The sequence below is a fragment of the Rhamphochromis longiceps genome, linkage group LG5, assembly GCF_057381845.1.
Source record: "Rhamphochromis longiceps isolate RC_006_pf linkage group LG5, R_longiceps_female_GT1.1, whole genome shotgun sequence".
NCBI lineage: Eukaryota > Metazoa > Chordata > Actinopteri > Cichliformes > Cichlidae > Rhamphochromis > Rhamphochromis longiceps.
This window is the reverse complement of record NC_140561.1, coordinates 27,126,186-27,146,509: the sequence shown is the minus strand read 5'-3', so window position 1 is coordinate 27,146,509 and position 20,324 is coordinate 27,126,186. Positions and strand designations below refer to the sequence as shown.

The following is a 20,324-nucleotide window of genomic DNA, read 5'->3' as shown; positions in this document are numbered from 1 at the left end:
ATGGGGTGTAAATAACAATGTAGGCTTGCCTATGTGAAAGAACACTTGTCCAATAATAACTATTCACTATTCACAACTATGCATAGAATTATAAATACAACAAAGTTTAATAAGGTATTGCATTTAATAGTCAAATTTAAATGTAGTCTGTGCATGAGGTTTTGGAAAAATTGAAAACAATTAAGATTTCTACTAAATACTAAAAAACTAAACTAAACAAAAACCCCTAAACATTGCTGCTTACCTCTGAAATTCTGGCATCTGTCCCACTTTGATCATCTATTATTGTGCCCTCTCCTGTTTTGTCTTCTATACGCTGATGTCCACGGGACTTTCGGTTAGATCCCAATTTTCTTCTCCTCCCTCCAGATGCTGATTCTGACACAAAATCATCTTTTAAGGATGTAGACAGGAGGTCATTTGCAGTGTGATGTTCTGTTTCTGCTAGCTGGTCTTGGGAAACAGGCCTCGCTTCAACTGTTTGCTCAGGCAGAGGTTTGAATTTAGACTGACCCGGAGGGCTGATTTCCACTGTTTCAAATACTTTCTGTTTTCCTTGTTCGCCATCATTGTTTTTGTGATCTGTGTGAAGCTGAAGTGCTTCTTCTTTGATTCTGGAGACACTTTCAGTTTCCCCGATGTCTGTTTCAGTCTCCTTCGCTTCGTTATCCACCTCCTGTTTTTGATGGAGCTCTTCTTTGTTTCTGGATCCAAGATTCCTGCGGGTGGAGCCCATCTTTCTTCTCCGGTTGCTCAAATGTAAATTTGGACTTTCACTCCTCATCTCTTGAGTTTTATTATGAGCTCCTTCATTCAAGTTGCTTGGATTTTTCTCACTAGCATCTTGATCTTGTACTTCTTTTATGCTCTCTGGCCTTTCCTCATCGCTATGTGTATTTTGCCTGGCCTCACCAAAAGACACTAAGCTCTCTTCTGCTATGCCAGTGTCTGTGGCAGCCTCGGTATTTGGGGGCAGCAGCTGATTTATGGAGCGTCTGCTTCTACCCGTGACCACAGTGGTTATTTGTGTCTCAGTGTTTGTAAAATTGTCTAGCTGTGGCGGCTCCACAATAACTTCTCTTACACCACCTGTGATAACGCGTGTAACCAGACTGATAGTTTCTTCACGGAGAGAGGAAAACTGTTCAGGAAGAGGGGCCTTAAAATCTTCTACTACTGGTATCACATTGATCTCTGTACTGCTTGGTACAGAAAAGGTTTCAGCAGCTTCCTGTTGTTTATGAACAGCAGAGAATAACGGTTGTGCAGTTTCATTTTGTGGTATATCTGTAGTTAACGGTAACTCTACCACGTCCAACTTGTCAGTATTCCTCACGTCAGCTTCGGTGTGAAAGTCACTTTCCTTGGTTTCATCTGTGTTGTCTGTTTCTTCCTCTTTTTTTCTGTTGAGTTGACTCCTGCGAGAAGAACCTATCTTTCTCTTCTTCTGTTGTGGATTTATTTGGAAAGTATTTCTGTTACCTGATTGAGTTTGTTCTTGCTGGCCGTTGCTTGCATCCATTGCCTCCAACGCTTCTTCTTTATCAAGCACCTTCAGAGAGCTAGAGCCTTCGATGCCAGCATGATATGAGGTATGCTGCATGTCTGAGGGAATTTCACAAACTGAGGCTTGTGGTGATTGCATCAGGTGCTTTGTAATTGTGTCACATCCTGTAAGCTGATCTAAATTCATAGCATCTTGAACAACTTTATTTTCCTCATTGAAATCTTTGTTAGATTTGAGAAGTCCATCTGTATTGCTATCCATATTATTCTGTGAGAAAAATGCATCTTCCTCCGACAACTTTTCTTTATTTTTGCCTTCTTTTGCTGTTGAGCTAATCTGCACTTCTTTGTCAATGGATATGAGGTCTTTTTCTTCTTCCTCCTTTGTTATATCTGTTGCTGGTGACATGCCAATTGTTCTGAGTTTGTCATTACTTGTGGGTTTTTCTAAAATGTCATCTTTAGGTTCCTGGTATGCATCAGGGTCCTTGACACCCTGTCTTCCTTTATTTCTTCGGCTTGAACCCATTTTCTTTCTATTCCCTGTATGGCTGAGGCGTGTGTGAATTTCTGTAATGTCCTGAGAATTATCCTGATGGTGGAAGTCCAAAGAGATATTTGTTTCAGATAAGGATGTTTGGTGACTCTCTGTACTTGCGCTGCAGTCAGTCTGATGCATTAATGCACCCTCTGACTGCTTAGCTTTGGTGACCTCAATTGGGTTGCAATGCTCATGTTGTTCCCTATTTGTAGTCAACACATTTTGAGATGCTAAAAATGTTTCTTGTGCAACACTGCATTCAACTTCAGTGCTTTCTCTTGGGCTGGTTTGGTCAGTTGTTATCTCAACTGCAATGGTACAATCTGTTGTTCCACTTAACAAAATATTGCTGGGTAAATTTCCATCCTGCCCTAAAAGTTTTATGTGCTGATCTTTTTTGACTTCTTCCATCCCAGCCTGCACTGGTTTATCATTAATCACTTTAGTATCTCCGTCATTTTGATTTTTAAAGGACTTTTCATGATGTGGCACAGACAGAGAAACATCATGCTTGTTTTCTTGCAGTAATTCTTCAGGTCTTGTAGCCTCTGTTGCTGACATTTCTGTTGTTTCAGGGGTTTCATCATCAATTGCATCTTCTTCTTTAAATTCCTTATCACGCTGTCTTCCTTTTATTCTGCGAGTGGATCCCATTTTTCTTCTATTTCCCCTGGATTCGGTGACAGTATGGGTTTGCTTATCTGTGCTCACAGTATTGTCCTGAAGTTGGGACTCAAAAGGTGGAGTTGTTAATGAGAGTCGAGTTTGTAGAGGGAATCCACTGTCTTTAGTATTTGGAACATCACCTCCCTTGATTTCCTGAGTCACAAAGTGCTGTTTAGCTTGGTTGCCATCAGGGTGATGAGGATCTTTGACTTCTTCACGCAGAGCAGTTTCAGATTTAACCACTTCTTCCATCACAGATTCCAATGGTTTATCTGAAATCACATTAAAGGTTGTCTGATTTTTATCTTCCTTAAGGTTTTCACTTTCAGAAATTAAACTGTCCAGGCTAATCTCAGAATAACTCTTTGCAGTTGGGCTCTGTATGTCAGGAGAATAAGCAGGTGTAGACACTTTAAACATGGAGCTGTCATGTGGCACCGACAGACAAACGTCACGCTCGTTTCTTTGCAGTAATTCTTCAGGTCTTGTAGCCTCTGTTGCTGACATTTCTGTTGTTTCAGGGGTTTCATCACCAATTGCATCTTCATCTTTAAATTCCTTATCACGCTGTCTTCCTTTTATTCTACGAGTGGATCCCATTTTTCTTCTATTCCCCCTGGATTCGGTGACCGCATGGGATTGCTTATCTGTGCTCACAGTATTGTCCTGAAGTTGGGACTCAAAAGGTGGAGTTGCTAATGAGGTTGGAGATTGTGGAGAGACTCCACCACCTTTGCTGTCTGAAATGTCACCTTCCTCGTTTTCTTGAGTCACAAAGTGCTGTTCAGGTTGTTTGTCATCAGGAGTTGAAACTTCCACTTTGGTTACAGATTCATCAGGACTCTGCACCATCACTTGAAACTGGTAAGTGTTGCTATTTTCAGTTTGGCCTAAGTCTCCAGAAGTAAAGGAAGAGTTTTCTGTGGCATCATCAATCACATTTTCAGATGAGAAATCATTCTGCAGCACTTCTTGAATTTCTGTTCTTTCAACCTCATCTTCATGCATTTTCCTGACAGTTTCATCTGAGTAAATGGCATCTTTGACCTCTTCACGCAGAGCAGTTTCAGATTCATCCACTTCTTCCATCCCAGATTCCAATGGTTTATCTGAAACCACTTTAAAATCTTGCTCATCTTGATTTTCGTGAAGGTTTTCACTTTGAGGAATTAAACTGTTCAAGCTAATCTCAGGATGGCTTGTTGCTGTTGGGTTCTGGACCTCAGGAAAATAAGCAGGTGTAGACACTGTAAAAATGGAGCTGTCATGTGGCACAGACAGAGAAACGTCATGATCGTTTCTTTGCAGTAATTCTTCAGGTCTTATAGCCTCTGTTTCTGACATTTCTGTTGTTTCAGGGGTTTCATCACCAATTGCATCTTCATCTTTAAATTCCTTATCACGCTGTCTTCCTTTATTTCTACGAGTGGATCCCATTTTTCTTCTATTCCCCCTGGATTCGGTGACCGCATGGGATTGCTTATCTGTGCTCACAGTATTGTCCTGAAGTTGGGACTCAAAAGGTGGAGTTGCTAATGAGGTTGGAGATTGTGGAGAGACTCCACCACCTTTGCTGTCTGAAATGTCACCTTCCTCGTTTTCTTGAGTCACAAAGTGCTGTTCAGGTTGTTTGTCATCAGGAGTTGAAACTTCCACTTTGGTTACAGATTCATCAGGACTCTGCACCATCACTTGAAACTGGTAAGTGTTGCTATTTTCAGTTTGGCCTAAGTCTCCAGAAGTAAAGGAAGAGTTTTCTGTGGCATCATCAATCACATTTTCAGATGAGAAATCATTCTGCAGCACTTCTTGAATTTCTGTTCTTTCAACCTCATCTTCATGCATTTTCCTGACAGTTTCATCTGAGTAAATGGCATCTTTGACCTCTTCACGCAGAGCAGTTTCAGATTCATCCACTTCTTCCATCCCAGATTCCAATGGTTTATCTGAAACCACTTTAAAATCTTGCTCATCTTGATTTTCGTGAAGGTTTTCACTTTGAGGAATTAAACTGTTCAAGCTAATCTCAGGATGGCTTGTTGCTGTTGGGTTCTGGACCTCAGGAAAATAAGCAGGTGTAGACACTGTAAAAATGGAGCTGTCATGTGGCACAGACAGAGAAACGTCATGATTGTTCCTTTGCAGTAATTCTTCAGGTCTTGTAGCCTCTGTTTCTGACATTTCTGTTGTTTCAGGGGTTTCATCACCAATTGCATCTTCATCTTTAAATTCCTTATCACGCTGTCTTCCTTTATTTCTACGAGTGGATCCCATTTTTCTTCTATTCCCCCTGGATTCGGTGACCGCATGGGATTGCTTATCTGTGCTGACAGTATTGTCCTGAAGTTGGGACTCAAAAGGTGGAGTTGCTAATGAGGTTGGAGATTGTGGAGAGACTCCACCACCTTTGCTGTCTGAAATGTCACCTTCCTCGTTTTCTTGAGTCACAAAGTGCTGTTCAGGTTGTTTGTCATCAGGAGTTGAAACTTCCACTTTGGTTACAGATTCATCAGGACTCTGCACCATCACTTGAAACTGGTAAGTGTTGCTATTTTCAGTTTGGCCTAAGTCTCCAGAAGTAAAGGAAGAGTTTTCTGTGGCATCATCAATCACATTTTCAGATGAGAAATCATTCTGCAGCACTTCTTGAATTTCTGTTCTTTCAACCTCATCTTCATGCATTTTCCTGACAGTTTCATCTGAGTAAATGGCATCTTTGACCTCTTCACGCAGAGCAGTTTCAGATTCATCCACTTCTTCCATCCCAGATTCCAATGGTTTATCTGAAACCACTTTAAAATCTTGCTCATCTTGATTTTCGTGAAGGTTTTCACTTTGAGGAATTAAACTGTTCAAGCTAATCTCAGGATGGCTTGTTGCTGTTGGGTTCTGGACCTCAGGAAAATAAGCAGGTGTAGACACTGTAAAAATGGAGCTGTCATGTGGCACAGACAGAGAAACGTCATGATCGTTTCTTTGCAGTAATTCTTCAGGTCTTGTAGCCTCTGTTTCTGACATTTCTGTTGTTTCAGGGGTTTCATCACCAATTGCATCTTCATCTTTAAATTCCTTATCACGCTGTCTTCCTTTATTTCTACGAGTGGATCCCATTTTTCTTCTATTCCCCCTGGATTCGGTGACCGCATGGGATTGCTTATCTGTGCTCACAGTATTGTCCTGAAGTTGGGACTCAAAAGGTGGAGTTGCTAATGAGGTTGGAGATTGTGGAGAGACTCCACCACCTTTGCTGTCTGAAATGTCACCTTCCTCGTTTCCCTGAGTCACAAAGTGCTGTTCAGGTTGTTTGTCATCAGGAGTTGAAACTTCCACTTTGGTTACAGATTCATCAGGACTCTGCACCATCACTTGAAACTGGTAAGTGTTGCTATTTTCAGTTTGGCCTAAGTCTCCAGAAGTAAAGGAAGAGTTTTCTGTGGCATCATCAATCACATTTTCAGATGAGAAATCATTCTGCAGCACTTCTTGAATTTCTGTTCTTTCAACCTCATCTTCATGCATTTTCCTGACAGTTTCATCTGAGTAAATGGCATCTTTGACCTCTTCACCCAGAGCAGTTTCAGATTCATCCACTTCTTCCATCCCAGATTCCAATGGTTTATCTGAAACCACTTTAAAATCTTGCTCATCTTGATTTTCGTGAAGGTTTTCACTTTGAGGAATTAAACTGTTCAAGCTAATCTCAGGATGGCTTGTTGCTGTTGGGTTCTGGACCTCAGGAAAATAAGCAGGTGTAGACACTGTAAAAATGGAGCTGTCATGTGGCACAGACAGAGAAACGTCATGATCGTTTCTTTGCAGTAATTCTTCAGGTCTTGTAGCCTCTGTTTCTGACATTTCTGTTGTTTCAGGGGTTTCATCACCAATTGCATCTTCATCTTTAAATTCCTTATCACGCTGTCTTCCTTTATTTCTACGAGTGGATCCCATTTTTCTTCTATTCCCCCTGGATTCGGTGACCGCATGGGATTGCTTATCTGTGCTCACAGTATTGTCCTGAAGTTGGGACTCAAAAGGTGGAGTTGCTAATGAGGTTGGAGATTGTGGAGAGACTCCACCACCTTTGCTGTCTGAAATGTCACCTTCCTCGTTTTCTTGAGTCACAAAGTGCTGCTCAGGTTGTTTGTCATCAGGAGTTGAAACTTCCACTTTGGTTACAGATTCATCAGGACTCTGCACCATCACTTGAAACTGGTAAGTGTTGCTATTTTCAGTTTGGCCTAAGTCTCCAGAAGTAAAGGAAGAGTTTTCTGTGGCATCATCAATCACATTTTCAGATGAGAAATCATTCTGCAGCACTTCTTGAATTTCTGTTCTTTCAACCTCATCTTCATGCATTTTCCTGACAGTTTCATCTGAGTAAATGGCATCTTTGATCTCTTCACGCAGAGCAGTTTCAGATTCATCCACTTCTTCCATCCCAGATTCCAATGGTTTATCTGAAACCACTTTAAAATCTTGCTCATCTTGATTTTCGTGAAGGTTTTCACTTTGAGGAATTAAATGCAGTAATTCTTCAGGTCTTGTAGCCTCTGTTTCTGACATTTCTGTTGTTTCAGGGGTTTCATCACCAATTGCATCTTCATCTTTAAATTCCTTATCACGCTGTCTTCCTTTATTTCTACGAGTGGATCCCATTTTTCTTCTATTCCCCCTGGATTCGGTGACCGCATGGGATTGCTTATCTGTGCTCACAGTATTGTCCTGAAGTTGGGACTCAAAAGGTGGAGTTGCTAATGAGGTTGGAGATTGTGGAGAGACTCCACCACCTTTGCTGTCTGAAATGTCACCTTCCTCGTTTCCCTGAGTCACAAAGTGCTGTTCAGGTTGTTTGTCATCAGGAGTTGAAACTTCCACTTTGGTTACAGATTCATCAGGACTCTGCACCATCACTTGAAACTGGTAAGTGTTGCTATTTTCAGTTTGGCCTAAGTCTCCAGAAGTAAAGGAAGAGTTTTCTGTGGCATCATCAATCACATTTTCAGATGAGAAATCATTCTGCAGCACTTCTTGAATTTCTGTTCTTTCAACCTCATCTTCATGCATTTTCCTGACAGTTTCATCTGAGTGATTGGCATCTTTGACCTCTTCACGCAGAGCAGTTTCAGATTCATCCACTTCTTCCATCCCAGATTCCAATGGTTTATCTGAAACCACTTTAAAATCTTGCTCATCTTGATTTTCGTGAAGGTTTTCACTTTGAGGAATTAAACTGTTCAAGCTAATCTCAGGATGGCTTGTTGCTGTTGGGTTCTGGACCTCAGGAAAATAAGCAGGTGTAGACACTGTAAAAATGGAGCTGTCATGTGGCACAGACAGAGAAACGTCATGATCGTTTCTTTGCAGTAATTCTTCAGGTCTTGTAGCCTCTGTTTCTGACATTTCTGTTGTTTCAGGGGTTTCATCACCAATTGCATCTTCATCTTTAAATTCCTTATCACGCTGTCTTCCTTTATTTCTACGAGTGGATCCCATTTTTCTTCTATTCCCCCTGGATTCGGTGACCGCATGGGATTGCTTATCTGTGCTCACAGTATTGTCCTGAAGTTGGGACTCAAAAGGTGGAGTTGCTAATGAGGTTGGAGATTGTGGAGAGACTCCACCACCTTTGCTGTCTGAAATGTCACCTTCCTCGTTTTCTTGAGTCACAAAGTGCTGCTCAGGTTGTTTGTCATCAGGAGTTGAAACTTCCACTTTGGTTACAGATTCATCAGGACTCTGCACCATCACTTGAAACTGGTAAGTGTTGCTATTTTCAGTTTGGCCTAAGTCTCCAGAAGTAAAGGAAGAGTTTTCTGTGGCATCATCAATCACATTTTCAGATGAGAAATCATTCTGCAGCACTTCTTGAATTTCTGTTCTTTCAACCTCATCTTCATGCATTTTCCTGACAGTTTCATCTGAGTAAATGGCATCTTTGATCTCTTCACGCAGAGCAGTTTCAGATTCATCCACTTCTTCCATCCCAGATTCCAATGGTTTATCTGAAACCACTTTAAAATCTTGCTCATCTTGATTTTCGTGAAGGTTTTCACTTTGAGGAATTAAATGCAGTAATTCTTCAGGTCTTGTAGCCTCTGTTTCTGACATTTCTGTTGTTTCAGGGGTTTCATCACCAATTGCATCTTCATCTTTAAATTCCTTATCACGCTGTCTTCCTTTATTTCTACGAGTGGATCCCATTTTTCTTCTATTCCCCCTGGATTCGGTGACCGCATGGGATTGCTTATCTGTGCTCACAGTATTGTCCTGAAGTTGGGACTCAAAAGGTGGAGTTGCTAATGAGGTTGGAGATTGTGGAGAGACTCCACCACCTTTGCTGTCTGAAATGTCACCTTCCTCGTTTCCCTGAGTCACAAAGTGCTGTTCAGGTTGTTTGTCATCAGGAGTTGAAACTTCCACTTTGGTTACAGATTCATCAGGACTCTGCACCATCACTTGAAACTGGTAAGTGTTGCTATTTTCAGTTTGGCCTAAGTCTCCAGAAGTAAAGGAAGAGTTTTCTGTGGCATCATCAATCACATTTTCAGATGAGAAATCATTCTGCAGCACTTCTTGAATTTCTGTTCTTTCAACCTCATCTTCATGCATTTTCCTGACAGTTTCATCTGAGTGATTGGCATCTTTGACCTCTTCACGCAGAGCAGTTTCAGATTCATCCACTTCTTCCATCCCAGATTCCAATGGTTTATCTGAAACCACTTTAAAATCTTGCTCATCTTGATTTTCGTGAAGGTTTTCACTTTGAGGAATTAAACTGTTCAAGCTAATCTCAGGATGGCTTGTTGCTGTTGGGTTCTGGACCTCAGGAAAATAAGCAGGTGTAGACACTGTAAAAATGGAGCTGTCATGTGGCACAGACAGAGAAACGTCATGATCGTTTCTTTGCAGTAATTCTTCAGGTCTTGTAGCCTCTGTTTCTGACATTTCTGTTGTTTCAGGGGTTTCATCACCAATTGCATCTTCATCTTTAAATTCCTTATCACGCTGTCTTCCTTTATTTCTACGAGTGGATCCCATTTTTCTTCTATTCCCCCTGGATTCGGTGACCGCATGGGATTGCTTATCTGTGCTCACAGTATTGTCCTGAAGTTGGGACTCAAAAGGTGGAGTTGCTAATGAGGTTGGAGATTGTGGAGAGACTCCACCACCTTTGCTGTCTGAAATGTCACCTTCCTCGTTTCCCTGAGTCACAAAGTGCTGTTCAGGTTGTTTGTCATCAGGAGTTGAAACTTCCACTTTGGTTACAGATTCATCAGGACTCTGCACCATCACTTGAAACTGGTAAGTGTTGCTATTTTCAGTTTGGCCTAAGTCTCCAGAAGTAAAGGAAGAGTTTTCTGTGGCATCATCAATCACATTTTCAGATGAGAAATCATTCTGCAGCACTTCTTGAATTTCTGTTCTTTCAACCTCATCTTCATGCATTTTCCTGACAGTTTCATCTGAGTGATTGGCATCTTTGACCTCTTCACGCAGAGCAGTTTCAGATTCATCCACTTCTTCCATCCCAGATTCCAATGGTTTATCTGAAACCACTTTAAAATCTTGCTCATCTTGATTTTCGTGAAGGTTTTCACTTTGAGGAATTAAATGCAGTAATTCTTCAGGTCTCGTAGCCTCTGTTTCTGACATTTCTGTTGTTTCATGGGTTTCATCACCAATTGCATCTTCATCTTTAAATTCCTTATCACGCTGTCTTCCTTTATTTCTACGAGTGGATCCCATTTTTCTTCTGTTTCCCCTGGATTCTGTGACCGCATGAGATTGCTTATCTGTGCTGACAGTATTGTCCTGAAGTTGGGACTCAAAAGGTGGAGTTGCTAATGAGGTTGGAGATTGTGGAGAGACTCCACCACTTTTGCTGTCTGAAATGTCACCTTCCTCGTTTTCTTGAGTCACAAAGTGCTGCTCAGGTTGTTTGTCATCAGGAGTTGAAACTTCCACTTTGGTTACAGATTCATCAGGACTCTGCACCATCACTTGAAACTGGTAAGTGTTGCTATTTTCAGTTTGGCCTAAGTCTCCAGAAGTAAAGGAAGAGTTTTCTGTGGCATCATCAATCACATTTTCAGATGAGAAATCATTCTGCAGCACTTCTTGAATTTCTGTTCTTTCAACCTCATCTTCATGCATTTTCCTGACAGTTTCATCTGAGTAAATGGCATCTTTGATCTCTTCACGCAGAGCAGTTTCAGATTCATCCACTTCTTCCATCCCAGATTCCAATGGTTTATCTGAAACCACTTTAAAATCTTGCTCATCTTGATTTTCGTGAAGGTTTTCACTTTGAGGAATTAAATGCAGTAATTCTTCAGGTCTTGTAGCCTCTGTTTCTGACATTTCTGTTGTTTCAGGGGTTTCATCACCAATTGCATCTTCATCTTTAAATTCCTTATCACGCTGTCTTCCTTTATTTCTACGAGTGGATCCCATTTTTCTTCTATTCCCCCTGGATTCGGTGACCGCATGGGATTGCTTATCTGTGCTCACAGTATTGTCCTGAAGTTGGGACTCAAAAGGTGGAGTTGCTAATGAGGTTGGAGATTGTGGAGAGACTCCACCACCTTTGCTGTCTGAAATGTCACCTTCCTCGTTTCCCTGAGTCACAAAGTGCTGTTCAGGTTGTTTGTCATCAGGAGTTGAAACTTCCACTTTGGTTACAGATTCATCAGGACTCTGCACCATCACTTGAAACTGGTAAGTGTTGCTATTTTCAGTTTGGCCTAAGTCTCCAGAAGTAAAGGAAGAGTTTTCTGTGGCATCATCAATCACATTTTCAGATGAGAAATCATTCTGCAGCACTTCTTGAATTTCTGTTCTTTCAACCTCATCTTCATGCATTTTCCTGACAGTTTCATCTGAGTAAATGGCATCTTTGACCTCTTCACGCAGAGCAGTTTCAGATTCATCCACTTCTTCCATCCCAGATTCCAATGGTTTATCTGAAACCACTTTAAAATCTTGCTCATCTTGATTTTCGTGAAGGTTTTCACTTTGAGGAATTAAACTGTTCAAGCTAATCTCAGGATGGCTTGTTGCTGTTGGGTTCTGGACCTCAGGAAAATAAGCAGGTGTAGACACTGTAAAAATGGAGCTGTCATGTGGCACAGACAGAGAAACGTCATGATTGTTTCTTTGCAGTAATTCTTCAGGTCTTGTAGCCTCTGTTTCTGACATTTCTGTTGTTTCAGGGGTTTCATCACCAATTGCATCTTCATCTTTAAATTCCTTATCACGCTGTCTTCCTTTATTTCTACGAGTGGATCCCATTTTTCTTCTATTCCCCCTGGATTCGGTGACCGCATGGGATTGCTTATCTGTGCTGACAGTATTGTCCTGAAGTTGGGACTCAAAAGGTGGAGTTGCTAATGAGGTTGGAGATTGTGGAGAGACTCCACCACCTTTGCTGTCTGAAATGTCACCTTCCTCGTTTTCTTGAGTCACAAAGTGCTGTTCAGGTTGTTTGTCATCAGGAGTTGAAACTTCCACTTTGGTTACAGATTCATCAGGACTCTGCACCATCACTTGAAACTGGTAAGTGTTGCTATTTTCAGTTTGGCCTAAGTCTCCAGAAGTAAAGGAAGAGTTTTCTGTGGCATCATCAATCACATTTTCAGATGAGAAATCATTCTGCAGCACTTCTTGAATTTCTGTTCTTTCAACCTCATCTTCATGCATTTTCCTGACAGTTTCATCTGAGTAAATGGCATCTTTGACCTCTTCACGCAGAGCAGTTTCAGATTCATCCACTTCTTCCATCCCAGATTCCAATGGTTTATCTGAAACCACTTTAAAATCTTGCTCATCTTGATTTTCGTGAAGGTTTTCACTTTGAGGAATTAAATGCAGTAATTCTTCAGGTCTTGTAGCCTCTGTTTCTGACATTTCTGTTGTTTCAGGGGTTTCATCACCAATTGCATCTTCATCTTTAAATTCCTTATCACGCTGTCTTCCTTTATTTCTACGAGTGGATCCCATTTTTCTTCTATTCCCCCTGGATTCGGTGACCGCATGGGATTGCTTATCTGTGCTCACAGTATTGTCCTGAAGTTGGGACTCAAAAGGTGGAGTTGCTAATGAGGTTGGAGATTGTGGAGAGACTCCACCACCTTTGCTGTCTGAAATGTCACCTTCCTCGTTTCCCTGAGTCACAAAGTGCTGTTCAGGTTGTTTGTCATCAGGAGTTGAAACTTCCACTTTGGTTACAGATTCATCAGGACTCTGCACCATCACTTGAAACTGGTAAGTGTTGCTATTTTCAGTTTGGCCTAAGTCTCCAGAAGTAAAGGAAGAGTTTTCTGTGGCATCATCAATCACATTTTCAGATGAGAAATCATTCTGCAGCACTTCTTGAATTTCTGTTCTTTCAACCTCATCTTCATGCATTTTCCTGACAGTTTCATCTGAGTGATTGGCATCTTTGACCTCTTCACGCAGAGCAGTTTCAGATTCATCCACTTCTTCCATCCCAGATTCCAATGGTTTATCTGAAACCACTTTAAAATCTTGCTCATCTTGATTTTCGTGAAGGTTTTCACTTTGAGGAATTAAACTGTTCAAGCTAATCTCAGGATGGCTTGTTGCTGTTGGGTTCTGGACCTCAGGAAAATAAGCAGGTGTAGACACTGTAAAAATGGAGCTGTCATGTGGCACAGACAGAGAAACGTCATGATCGTTTCTTTGCAGTAATTCTTCAGGTCTTGTAGCCTCTGTTTCTGACATTTCTGTTGTTTCAGGGGTTTCATCACCAATTGCATCTTCATCTTTAAATTCCTTATCACGCTGTCTTCCTTTATTTCTACGAGTGGATCCCATTTTTCTTCTATTCCCCCTGGATTCGGTGACCGCATGGGATTGCTTATCTGTGCTCACAGTATTGTCCTGAAGTTGGGACTCAAAAGGTGGAGTTGCTAATGAGGTTGGAGATTGTGGAGAGACTCCACCACCTTTGCTGTCTGAAATGTCACCTTCCTCGTTTTCTTGAGTCACAAAGTGCTGCTCAGGTTGTTTGTCATCAGGAGTTGAAACTTCCACTTTGGTTACAGATTCATCAGGACTCTGCACCATCACTTGAAACTGGTAAGTGTTGCTATTTTCAGTTTGGCCTAAGTCTCCAGAAGTAAAGGAAGAGTTTTCTGTGGCATCATCAATCACATTTTCAGATGAGAAATCATTCTGCAGCACTTCTTGAATTTCTGTTCTTTCAACCTCATCTTCATGCATTTTCCTGACAGTTTCATCTGAGTAAATGGCATCTTTGATCTCTTCACGCAGAGCAGTTTCAGATTCATCCACTTCTTCCATCCCAGATTCCAATGGTTTATCTGAAACCACTTTAAAATCTTGCTCATCTTGATTTTCGTGAAGGTTTTCACTTTGAGGAATTAAATGCAGTAATTCTTCAGGTCTTGTAGCCTCTGTTTCTGACATTTCTGTTGTTTCAGGGGTTTCATCACCAATTGCATCTTCATCTTTAAATTCCTTATCACGCTGTCTTCCTTTATTTCTACGAGTGGATCCCATTTTTCTTCTATTCCCCCTGGATTCGGTGACCGCATGGGATTGCTTATCTGTGCTCACAGTATTGTCCTGAAGTTGGGACTCAAAAGGTGGAGTTGCTAATGAGGTTGGAGATTGTGGAGAGACTCCACCACCTTTGCTGTCTGAAATGTCACCTTCCTCGTTTCCCTGAGTCACAAAGTGCTGTTCAGGTTGTTTGTCATCAGGAGTTGAAACTTCCACTTTGGTTACAGATTCATCAGGACTCTGCACCATCACTTGAAACTGGTAAGTGTTGCTATTTTCAGTTTGGCCTAAGTCTCCAGAAGTAAAGGAAGAGTTTTCTGTGGCATCATCAATCACATTTTCAGATGAGAAATCATTCTGCAGCACTTCTTGAATTTCTGTTCTTTCAACCTCATCTTCATGCATTTTCCTGACAGTTTCATCTGAGTGATTGGCATCTTTGACCTCTTCACGCAGAGCAGTTTCAGATTCATCCACTTCTTCCATCCCAGATTCCAATGGTTTATCTGAAACCACTTTAAAATCTTGCTCATCTTGATTTTCGTGAAGGTTTTCACTTTGAGGAATTAAACTGTTCAAGCTAATCTCAGGATGGCTTGTTGCTGTTGGGTTCTGGACCTCAGGAAAATAAGCAGGTGTAGACACTGTAAAAATGGAGCTGTCATGTGGCACAGACAGAGAAACGTCATGATCGTTTCTTTGCAGTAATTCTTCAGGTCTTGTAGCCTCTGTTTCTGACATTTCTGTTGTTTCAGGGGTTTCATCACCAATTGCATCTTCATCTTTAAATTCCTTATCACGCTGTCTTCCTTTATTTCTACGAGTGGATCCCATTTTTCTTCTATTCCCCCTGGATTCGGTGACCGCATGGGATTGCTTATCTGTGCTCACAGTATTGTCCTGAAGTTGGGACTCAAAAGGTGGAGTTGCTAATGAGGTTGGAGATTGTGGAGAGACTCCACCACCTTTGCTGTCTGAAATGTCACCTTCCTCGTTTCCCTGAGTCACAAAGTGCTGTTCAGGTTGTTTGTCATCAGGAGTTGAAACTTCCACTTTGGTTACAGATTCATCAGGACTCTGCACCATCACTTGAAACTGGTAAGTGTTGCTATTTTCAGTTTGGCCTAAGTCTCCAGAAGTAAAGGAAGAGTTTTCTGTGGCATCATCAATCACATTTTCAGATGAGAAATCATTCTGCAGCACTTCTTGAATTTCTGTTCTTTCAACCTCATCTTCATGCATTTTCCTGACAGTTTCATCTGAGTGATTGGCATCTTTGACCTCTTCACGCAGAGCAGTTTCAGATTCATCCACTTCTTCCATCCCAGATTCCAATGGTTTATCTGAAACCACTTTAAAATCTTGCTCATCTTGATTTTCGTGAAGGTTTTCACTTTGAGGAATTAAATGCAGTAATTCTTCAGGTCTCGTAGCCTCTGTTTCTGACATTTCTGTTGTTTCATGGGTTTCATCACCAATTGCATCTTCATCTTTAAATTCCTTATCACGCTGTCTTCCTTTATTTCTACGAGTGGATCCCATTTTTCTTCTGTTTCCCCTGGATTCTGTGACCGCATGAGATTGCTTATCTGTGCTGACAGTATTGTCCTGAAGTTGGGACTCAAAAGGTGGAGTTGCTAATGAGGTTGGAGATTGTGGAGAGACTCCACCACTTTTGCTGTCTGAAATGTCACCTTCCTCGTTTTCTTGAGTCACAAAGTGCTGCTCAGGTTGTTTGTCATCAGGAGTTGAAACTTCCACTTTGGTTACAGATTCATCAGGACTCTGCACCATCACTTGAAACTGGTAAGTGTTGCTATTTTCAGTTTGGCCTAAGTCTCCAGAAGTAAAGGAAGAGTTTTCTGTGGCATCATCAATCACATTTTCAGATGAGAAATCATTCTGCAGCACTTCTTGAATTTCTGTTCTTTCAACCTCATCTTCATGCATTTTCCTGACAGTTTCATCTGAGTAAATGGCATCTTTGATCTCTTCACGCAGAGCAGTTTCAGATTCATCCACTTCTTCCATCCCAGATTCCAATGGTTTATCTGAAACCACTTTAAAATCTTGCTCATCTTGATTTTCGTGAAGGTTTTCACTTTGAGGAATTAAATGCAGTAATTCTTCAGGTCTTGTAGCCTCTGTTTCTGACATTTCTGTTGTTTCAGGGGTTTCATCACCAATTGCATCTTCATCTTTAAATTCCTTATCACGCTGTCTTCCTTTATTTCTACGAGTGGATCCCATTTTTCTTCTATTCCCCCTGGATTCGGTGACCGCATGGGATTGCTTATCTGTGCTCACAGTATTGTCCTGAAGTTGGGACTCAAAAGGTGGAGTTGCTAATGAGGTTGGAGATTGTGGAGAGACTCCACCACCTTTGCTGTCTGAAATGTCACCTTCCTCGTTTCCCTGAGTCACAAAGTGCTGTTCAGGTTGTTTGTCATCAGGAGTTGAAACTTCCACTTTGGTTACAGATTCATCAGGACTCTGCACCATCACTTGAAACTGGTAAGTGTTGCTATTTTCAGTTTGGCCTAAGTCTCCAGAAGTAAAGGAAGAGTTTTCTGTGGCATCATCAATCACATTTTCAGATGAGAAATCATTCTGCAGCACTTCTTGAATTTCTGTTCTTTCAACCTCATCTTCATGCATTTTCCTGACAGTTTCATCTGAGTAAATGGCATCTTTGACCTCTTCACGCAGAGCAGTTTCAGATTCATCCACTTCTTCCATCCCAGATTCCAATGGTTTATCTGAAACCACTTTAAAATCTTGCTCATCTTGATTTTCGTGAAGGTTTTCACTTTGAGGAATTAAACTGTTCAAGCTAATCTCAGGATGGCTTGTTGCTGTTGGGTTCTGGACCTCAGGAAAATAAGCAGGTGTAGACACTGTAAAAATGGAGCTGTCATGTGGCACAGACAGAGAAACGTCATGATTGTTTCTTTGCAGTAATTCTTCAGGTCTTGTAGCCTCTGTTTCTGACATTTCTGTTGTTTCAGGGGTTTCATCACCAATTGCATCTTCATCTTTAAATTCCTTATCACGCTGTCTTCCTTTATTTCTACGAGTGGATCCCATTTTTCTTCTATTCCCCCTGGATTCGGTGACCGCATGGGATTGCTTATCTGTGCTGACAGTATTGTCCTGAAGTTGGGACTCAAAAGGTGGAGTTGCTAATGAGGTTGGAGATTGTGGAGAGACTCCACCACCTTTGCTGTCTGAAATGTCACCTTCCTCGTTTTCTTGAGTCACAAAGTGCTGTTCAGGTTGTTTGTCATCAGGAGTTGAAACTTCCACTTTGGTTACAGATTCATCAGGACTCTGCACCATCACTTGAAACTGGTAAGTGTTGCTATTTTCAGTTTGGCCTAAGTCTCCAGAAGTAAAGGAAGAGTTTTCTGTGGCATCATCAATCACATTTTCAGATGAGAAATCATTCTGCAGCACTTCTTGAATTTCTGTTCTTTCAACCTCATCTTCATGCATTTTCCTGACAGTTTCATCTGAGTAAATGGCATCTTTGACCTCTTCACGCAGAGCAGTTTCAGATTCATCCACTTCTTCCATCCCAGATTCCAATGGTTTATCTGAAACCACTTTAAAATCTTGCTCATCTTGATTTTCGTGAAGGTTTTCACTTTGAGGAATTAAACTGTTCAAGCTAATCTCAGGATGGCTTGTTGCTGTTGGGTTCTGGACCTCAGGAAAATAAGCAGGTGTAGACACTGTAAAAATGGAGCTGTCATGTGGCACAGACAGAGAAACGTCATGATCGTTTCTTTGCAGTAATTCTTCAGGTCTTGTAGCCTCTGTTTCTGACATTTCTGTTGTTTCAGGGGTTTCATCACCAATTGCATCTTCATCTTTAAATTCCTTATCACGCTGTCTTCCTTTATTTCTACGAGTGGATCCCATTTTTCTTCTATTCCCCCTGGATTCGGTGACCGCATGGGATTGCTTATCTGTGCTCACAGTATTGTCCTGAAGTTGGGACTCAAAAGGTGGAGTTGCTAATGAGGTTGGAGATTGTGGAGAGACTCCACCACCTTTGCTGTCTGAAATGTCACCTTCCTCGTTTCCCTGAGTCACAAAGTGCTGTTCAGGTTGTTTGTCATCAGGAGTTGAAACTTCCACTTTGGTTACAGATTCATCAGGACTCTGCACCATCACTTGAAACTGGTAAGTGTTGCTATTTTCAGTTTGGCCTAAGTCTCCAGAAGTAAAGGAAGAGTTTTCTGTGGCATCATCAATCACATTTTCAGATGAGAAATCATTCTGCAGCACTTCTTGAATTTCTGTTCTTTCAACCTCATCTTCATGCATTTTCCTGACAGTTTCATCTGAGTAAATGGCATCTTTGACCTCTTCACCCAGAGCAGTTTCAGATTCATCCACTTCTTCCATCCCAGATTCCAATGGTTTATCTGAAACCACTTTAAAATCTTGCTCATCTTGATTTTCGTGAAGGTTTTCACTTTGAGGAATTAAACTGTTCAAGCTAATCTCAGGATGGCTTGTTGCTGTTGGGTTCTGGACCTCAGGAAAATAAGCAGGTGTAGACACTGTAAAAATGGAGCTGTCATGTGGCACAGACAGAGAAACGTCATGATCGTTTCTTTGCAGTAATTCTTCAGGTCTTGTAGCCTCTGTTTCTGACATTTCTGTTGTTTCAGGGGTTTCATCACCAATTGCATCTTCATCTTTAAATTCCTTATCACGCTGTCTTCCTTTATTTCTACGAGTGGATCCCATTTTTCTTCTATTCCCCCTGGATTCGGTGACCGCATGGGATTGCTTATCTGTGCTCACAGTATTGTCCTGAAGTTGGGACTCAAAAGGTGGAGTTGCTAATGAGGTTGGAGATTGTGGAGAGACTCCACCACCTTTGCTGTCTGAAATGTCACCTTCCTCGTTTTCTTGAGTCACAAAGTGCTGCTCAGGTTGTTTGTCATCAGGAGTTGAAACTTCCACTTTGGTTACAGATTCATCAGGACTCTGCACCATCACTTGAAACTGGTAAGTGTTGCTATTTTCAGTTTGGCCTAAGTCTCCAGAAGTAAAGGAAGAGTTTTCTGTGGCATCATCAATCACATTTTCAGATGAGAAATCATTCTGCAGCACTTCTTGAATTTCTGTTCTTTCAACCTCATCTTCATGCATTTTCCTGACAGTTTCATCTGAGTAAATGGCATCTTTGATCTCTTCACGCAGAGCAGTTTCAGATTCATCCACTTCTTCCATCCCAGATTCCAATGGTTTATCTGAAACCACTTTAAAATCTTGCTCATCTTGATTTTCGTGAAGGTTTTCACTTTGAGGAATTAAATGCAGTAATTCTTCAGGTCTTGTAGCCTCTGTTTCTGACATTTCTGTTGTTTCAGGGGTTTCATCACCAATTGCATCTTCATCTTTAAATTCCTTATCACGCTGTCTTCCTTTATTTCTACGAGTGGATCCCATTTTTCTTCTATTCCCCCTGGATTCGGTGACCGCATGGGATTGCTTATCTGTGCTCACAGTATTGTCCTGAAGTTGGGACTCAAAAGGTGGAGTTGCTAATGAGGTTGGAGATTGTGGAGAGACTCCACCACCTTTGCTGTCTGAAATGTCACCTTCCTCGTTTCCCTGAGTCACAAAGTGCTGTTCAGGTTGTTTGTCATCAGGAGTTGAAACTTCCACTTTGGTTACAGATTCATCAGGACTCTGCACCATCACTTGAAACTGGTAAGTGTTGCTATTTTCAGTTTGGCCTAAGTCTCCAGAAGTAAAGGAAGAGTTTTCTGTGGCATCATCAATCACATTTTCAGATGAGAAATCATTCTGCAGCACTTCTTGAATTTCTGTTCTTTCAACCTCATCTTCATGCATTTTCCTGACAGTTTCATCTGAGTGATTGGCATCTTTGACCTCTTCACGCAGAGCAGTTTCAGATTCATCCACTTCTTCCATCCCAGATTCCAATGGTTTATCTGAAACCACTTTAAAATCTTGCTCATCTTGATTTTCGTGAAGGTTTTCACTTTGAGGAATTAAACTGTTCAAGCTAATCTCAGGA

The 20,324-nt window shown here is 41.3% G+C and overlaps 1 protein-coding gene across 1 annotated transcript in view; it reads right to left on the bottom strand.

Annotated features, from left to right (window-relative positions):
• rab44 (RAB44, member RAS oncogene family) overlaps positions 1-20,324 on the bottom strand; it is a 34,851-nt gene that overhangs the window by 7,830 nt on the left and 6,697 nt on the right. The window contains exon 3 of the mRNA XM_085407822.1: positions 245-20,303. Within this exon, the coding sequence (XP_085263948.1) occupies positions 245-20,303 (20,059 nt within the window). The remainder of the gene's footprint in view (positions 1-244; positions 20,304-20,324) is intronic.